Source organism: Quercus lobata, chromosome 4, assembly GCF_001633185.2.
Source record: "Quercus lobata isolate SW786 chromosome 4, ValleyOak3.0 Primary Assembly, whole genome shotgun sequence".
NCBI lineage: Eukaryota > Viridiplantae > Streptophyta > Magnoliopsida > Fagales > Fagaceae > Quercus > Quercus lobata.
In genome coordinates, this window is record NC_044907.1 from 44,870,449 (window position 1) to 44,877,546 (window position 7,098).

The 7,098-nt window shown below is 33.3% G+C and overlaps 1 protein-coding gene across 1 annotated transcript; it reads right to left on the minus strand.

Moving 5' to 3' along the window:
• Positions 1-242: 242 nt before the first annotated feature.
• On the minus strand, positions 243-5,192 carry LOC115987301 (uncharacterized protein YnbD-like). Its single transcript, XM_031110825.1, has 2 exons — positions 3,804-5,192; positions 243-719 (listed from the first exon to the last, which is right to left on the minus strand). Exons 1-2 carry the CDS (start codon positions 4,345-4,347, stop codon positions 526-528), a joined length of 738 nt encoding a protein of 245 aa, XP_030966685.1. The 5' UTR covers positions 4,348-5,192; the 3' UTR covers positions 243-525.
• Positions 5,193-7,098: the final 1,906 nt, after the last annotated feature.

Consider the following 7,098-nt stretch of genomic DNA (forward strand, 5'->3'; position numbering starts at 1 on the left):
TTGTAATCATCATATAAAGTGATGGGAAACTGCCATTATCCATGCCAAATGCATAGAACACCAGAAGCAACTTTTAAGCAAGGTGAAAAAAAAGGAAACAAATGGCAATCTTTACGGAAAATAATCTCAAAGTGATCTATCACATATCCTCTTCATTTACTCTCTCTCTCTCTTTTCTCTCCAAAAAAAAATACATAATACACCATAACAGACACCTGAACAAGGAACTCGAGGTCAGAGGATATTCAAATGGATGGTAGAGCAGGTCATAATATTACAGTGGGTACAGAACAAAATCTTCTTGAATCAAGAAGTTGGTCACTGTTACATTATTAATTTAAAGTTTAGTATCAACTGAAAATCAAATTAAGATCCACTAGAAAGTCATAGTAATTCAATTGCAAAAATTAGATGTGTGTAATGAGAAATAATAGCTGATGCAATAAAAGGAAGCATGTCATTCATTTTTCTTTGCAGCCCTATTGGATTGCAAGCAACAAGAAGCATTAGATAGAATTAAAGAACTTAATCCATTTCTCCATTCTTCAAAGGAGAAAATAACTGGTTTTTGGACCATTCTTCTAGGGCCTTATACTGGAGAGCATTCATATGGATATAAGGGCGTCTTTCTCGAATTAACCTCTCAGCATTTTTCCAATCTTCTGCCTTGCCTAGAGCCACTAATAGTGCACACATGACAGCAACACTTCTTCCATGACCTAAAATAGTAAAAATACGAGAGGAAAAGTTAACTCTGAATCTATACACCTCACCACTCACAAGCATGACAACAAATTACGCCAGAAGGAAATGCATGTTAATACAAAGCAACAGTTCTCATCAGCAATATAAATGATTCTGACGACAATCACAGCAGTAGAATTAAAAAATTTCTTAGTTTATATAGAAAATTGTAGGGTCCAGATTCTTTTAGTACTAGTTGTAATATGCATTTACTCTTCAATAAGCAGTGGTCATACGCCCCTTGCTAGAGACCAGGTTAAAAGGAGACTAAGCAGCCAACCTAAAAATAAAATCCTGTGTTAACAGCAGTGTTTTACTATTTGTAAGAATGGCAGAAATTTAATAAGAGAACCTGAGACCCATGCCAACCCATTTCCCCCTTTATCACTTTAGTTAAGGCCCGCATAGGAGTTGATTATATTAGTTATTTGAAAATTGGAACAACTTCTGTACCTTTAACCTCTAATCAGGCTGTGACATCCTTGGTAAAGCCTTTTTTGGTACCTAATTCTAGCAGGACATCCGAGCAATAAAATATTCCGCAGCCCGCACTAAATTTGTCATGTGGAAAATATATAAATGCCAAATCCCAGGAAAGGCAAGGTGTTTCCCACTCCCATTGAAACACACAAAATTTTGCCATCTCCCCTTGTGGAAGAACTGCATTACTTTGTCTTGAACCTACTCTACCTGGCATACAAGCAAAATAAACTTTTTCCACAAGTTGCATTTAAGTAACAGTTAGCAGTCAGCTGCAGAACTTTCTTAGTCTGGTTACAAACAGGATCCCCTGTCCCAGCTGATACATGAGTATTAGTGACAGCACTCTAATATGGGTCCATGTGCACCTTTCCTAGAGCAACCCACCCCCATACATGACAAATCAACTGACAAACACTAAACCATGCTTATTGCTGGATCCAGATACATACGCAGTGCAAAAATCAACTATCTCATTCAACAACAACAAAAAAGACTAATAGAATGGTAGAACAATTGTTCCCTAATTATCATCAGGCACACATTCGGGGATTTTAGTTCAAAATGATTTCATTAGAAGAGAACGCGACAGTAAAGCATCATAGAAAAAGTATCTCAAGTAATATGAGATACGGCTCTCAGCACCTCTCAACAAATACTCCAAAGGCTACAAACCCCAGAAAGCATGAGACCTTAAAACTGAGAGCATAGGAACTAAGAGCCACCCCATTTGAATTATCAATTGAATTCACTCCACAATCCTAGTCTACTTACATGGCCTCAGAATTAACAATAATATTAAACTAGGATACCCCATGATCTCCACCTAATTTCCTGAGATGATAATGAAGATAAATCCCCCTGGCTTGTTTATTGTCTTATAAGATTGATGCCAAAGACATACAAGTCATTATGCTCACAATTTGTATGTGTGAGCACATATGCAAAGTAATCATGTCTAAGACAGGCTAAAAACTAACATGAACTGTATTCAGCATTTTCAATTCACAAGACATAATTGGATGCTATGCCATCCGGTCTTAAAGAGCAACTATGTGAGCAATGCAGGAAAAGAAACATAGGAAAATAAACCAAAGACGCCTAGCAGGAGTTCACTATGAACATTTTATGTAAGACAAGAAAAGGCTAGTATCATGAAAAATTCCCATTGTAAATCTATATTAAGCAATGAAACTGGAAAGAGATTAACTTGGGAAAGGAAACAGAAAGAAAGGAGAGAGAGAGAGAACTGATTAGTGGATCATATGGGAGGTTTCACCCAGTAAAGGGAAAGAACTGAATATGTTAAAATCATATAAATCCATGTTCATAAGATATGACAAAATTTTACACTGGATGTCAATCTACCAGAATCATTTTCCTTTATCTGGGCTTTGGACTAGCTATGCAAAAATACATAAATGGTCTACAGAGAGGCATCTTAAACATTCAGCAGAGAAATTTTTCTAACATCCAAAACTCCTCCTTTGTCGTGCTTAATTAACATAGCCAGTCTCAAATGTGGAGAAAGCAGGAGAGCTGCAGTAGAGTTTGACAGCCAGCATAAAACCCAAGCCATATCTTATGAAGGTCACATTGAATACTTACCAAAAATAAAGGTCACATTGAAGTCCTTTTCGACATAACTCTAAATTAGAATTACAGGAGGAAAAGATTGAGTACAAGTTCAGCAAAACTAGAGTTAGATATGAATCACCGAAACCAATAGGAATACCAAAGACAATCATTTGTTATATCCTCAACAGATCATTCATAAAGACAGGGGAATTGAGACTTACAAAAGCATTAACTTCATATATATATAGGCTTGATGTGTTCAATTGGCCATGCCTATGTGATAACATGGCACCTGTGTTTGTGTTAAAAAATTATAGATGGAAGTAGCATATCCTTCAAAGGGTATTATGATGACACATACTTTTGTAATATGGCTGTAATTGTAGCTTTCTTCAGGGCTCAAATAACCCAGATAATAAACGAAAACTCTTATGACGTGAGCGTGGTCAAACTTAACATGTAAAGATTAAAATTAAAAAAGAAAAAAAAGAGAGAGATAAACAAAGCTAGATGTAGCTAATTGAAGACAAAATCTAGGACCAGTACCAAGATTTAGGTTACAAGTCATTTCTACAACAAAGGCAAATGACAACACCTAATAAGGCTGATGTGATTTAAGCTGTAATTGTAATAAGAAAAAGGGAAATGTGCTGAGGTGCCTCTGATGCAATTACAGAAGAAATGATGGCCTGTGGCTAAACAGAAATATCCGACCATCCTTGTGATCAAGTACTTGGGTTGCGAGTAAAGAGTATTTGAGTAGTTAGGTCTGCTAATATAAGCATCTAGGTGACTTTCTCGGAGCTCTCACTTACATAGACCCTAATAACTATTTAGATGTTCCAAGCAAAGCATATCAAGTGAAAAGAATAATTAATCATGCAGTTTGAACCAAGAGAAAAAAAACACATAAGATCTAATATATTATACATTAAAGAGGAGGAGCATTACTCTTCCAGTCCATGAAATCGATTAAATGGTTTCAAAGTTAAGTAATATACCATAAGCACAGTGGATGAACACAGGCCTATTCAGCGCTCTCTTTCGACAAGCCCACCGAACAGCAGTTGCGATATCAGCTGGCTTAGGAGCCCTTGTATCCCAAGCCGGGATGCACAAATAGGCATGCCCCGAGAATTCCAGCATTCTTGGCAATTCACAGGTACAATCGATAACTGCAGGGTTACCCGGGGGCAATTTATCTGGCGAATAAGGCCATCCACCAACATACAAACCCTCACTAACTTCATTATAAGGATCTTCCCCACTTTTCAATCTCCGCAATGCTGAGAAACCCCGAACAAAGTTCAAGTACGGGCTAAACATTATTTTGGACCAAATGGGGAAGGTCCCATCTGGGTTCTTGCCCAAGAGCAAGGGAAGATCAATGGATGGGAGTGAAGCAATCGAAACTAAGAAATCTACCAAAGAGGCATACAGGAATGGCATTGATAACAATGTTAAGTCACTGTTTCTAAGGTATGCAAAGCACAAGAACATAACAGTTGCTTTCAATCCTATCAAAGTTGATATACCCAAACCCATGATTTCTTTACACAGAAACTAGAATATTGGAACAAAAACAAGAACTTCAAATCAAAAATCGAAATGGGTTCATTACAATTCCACAAACTTTTCACTTTCAACTTTCAATCAAGATTGATAGACCCAAAACCCCATTTTGGCTGTACCTAAAAGGGGGTATATATGCCCAACCCCATGATTTCTTTACACAGAAACTAGACTATTGGAACAAAAACAAGAACTTCAAATCAAAAATCGAAATGGGTTCGTTACAATTCCACAAACTTTTCACTTTCAACTTTCAATCAAGATTGATAAACCCAAAACCCCATTTTGGCTGTACCTAAAAGGGGGTATATATGCCCAACCCCATGATTTCTTTACACAGAAACTAGACTATTGGAACAAAAACAAGAACTTCAAATCAAAAATCGAAATGGGTTCGTTACAATTCCACAAACTTTTCACTTTCAACTTTCAATCAAGATTGATAGACCCAAAACCCCATTTTGGCTGTACCTAAAAACTACAATTTTAGGACAGACACAAAAACCTCCAACCAAACAAAGAGAGTCAACTACAAGACAGAACAAGAATCTGTGTTTATTACTCTAACATCGAACACTCCGAAAGTCCTCAAGGAAAGTACAAAACAATTGAGAACCAGTTGTGGAACAAAGTAGTTAAACGATACCTTCCAATTCACAACTCAGAATATAAAGTATGCGTGCGGAACTTTCGGAGGATGTTTATCACAATTCACAACTCACAAGCAAAGCTAAAGTCTTAGGTTTCGCGTAAAACGAAATAAGAGTGAATAGGTTCTGCTGGAACCGTTTTTAGTCGAGTCCATTTGGACGTTGGAGTTAGACTCAATAATAAAATAGACGTTGGATTAGAAATTATTTTTAAAAACATTTTATGGTAATGATAAAATAATAATATTGTTGAAGTTTTTTATATTTTCAATAAAAGTAGTATCAAAATTTTTTTTATTGTGGTTTATTAATAATTGCCTTAAGTGCATCAATTAACATCACCTCAATAAATTTTGAGAAAAGTTAATTAATGCACATTGGTTTAAGGAATATATTTAGAAATCATTTAGAAATCATTTTAGGAAAAAAAATTAAATTACTATTTTTAACAACCTTTTATCTATATTTCTATATCTATATCTATTTATCTATCTACTACTATTATTTAAGAGACTTCCAAACTATTTAAGCCGTGGATTCTAAATCTTGAATATTTCAAAATGGGATAAAATTTAACTATAAAATTGGTTGTAACCTAAGGCTACAACAATAATTAATAAAATAAAAATTATTACATATTTTGAAAATTTAACCATTAAATTATATGTTCTTTATTCTTTTAATACACATATCAAATTTTATGTAAATCGAATATTATTTAGGAAAACATTTTACTACAAAACTGGTTGTAACCTAAAACTATAACCTTACTCAATAAAATAAACATGATTACATATTTTGAAAATCTAATCGTTAAATTACATGTTCTTTGTGCTTTTAATACACAAGTCAAATTTTGTGTCTATAAGATATTATTTACTAAATGATTTATAAGCTTATTTTTATGTATAATTTTAACTACAAAAACTTGCAATTTAAACTATTTAACGATGACATAGTTATTGATATTTAATTTTCTAGAAATTTTGCAAACATGGAGGATATAAGAAGAAGATGTAATCTAATAGTGGATTTGTCAAAATTCACCTCCAATAAAAAGATATTGAGTAAGATTGTAGTTTAAAGCTACAATCAATTTTGTAGCTAAACTTTGCCCTATTATTTACTTTATAATCTATAAATTTATATTTTATGCATAATTTTAAACTACCAAAAGACATCATTAAAGATTCATAGGAACCATTTAAACAATATATTGATGACATAACTATTGATTTTTAATTTTCTAAAAATTTTGCAAGCATAAAGGATATAAGAAGAAAATATAATTCAACGATGGATTTGTCAAAATTCACATATAATAAAAAGATATTGAGTGTCTGATTGGGAATAGCTTATCTAACTTTTTGCTGAATTTTTTTTTTGTTGATAGTGTGTTAAAGTATACTTGTACCTTGAAAAAAATAAGAAAAAGAGGGAAAAAGTAAGGTTTTAAAAAGCTGTACATAAAAACTAAAAGCTAAAAATTTAAAAATTTAAGCTGATGCCAAACATGCTCTAAGTAAGGTTGTAGCATAAGGCTACAACCAATTTTGTAACTAAATTTTTTTGTCCCCCAAAATATCCCCTTCTCGCTCATAGGTTTTTAATTAAAGGGGACAAATTTGTAAAATAATAGGTCACAATTTAAAACCTCACACTAAATCAACTTTTTTAGCAGTTTACAATATCTTTATTTCTTATTATTTTTGAAATTTAAAAAGACACACTCTATTTTCCTCTTCATCTCTTATCATTTTTTAAATTTAAACAGACAAATTCTTTTTTTTTCTTTCTTTCTTTCTTATTCTATGTTCACTTTGTGTTTAAACAGAAAAATCTCTAGGCATTTAACAAACTCAAATCACTTGCACGAAAAGAAGATGAATGAATGGAAAGCTATGGTACTAAATTGGAAAAGAAAAGTCTCATTGAATGCACAAAGAACTTGTGATAAGATTAGTATTTCTAATTAAAATGGTATTAAAACTTTTTAAAAATGGTCAATTAACAAATACTCTATGCCCTCGTTTGAGAAGAGAGAAATGAATGAAATGGAAATGAATGAAAAGAA

What these genes read in the sequence shown, in the direction of transcription:
- LOC115987301 (XM_031110825.1), bottom strand. Translation starts at nt 4,347, where the DNA reads ATGGGTTTGGGTATATCAACTTTGATAGGATTGAAAGCAACTGTTATG. An exon ending in GTTCATCCACTGTGCTTATG is followed by an intron (nt 720 to 3,803) that starts GTATATTACTTA and finishes TTACTATTTTAG; the next exon opens with GTCATGGAAGAAGTGTTGCT.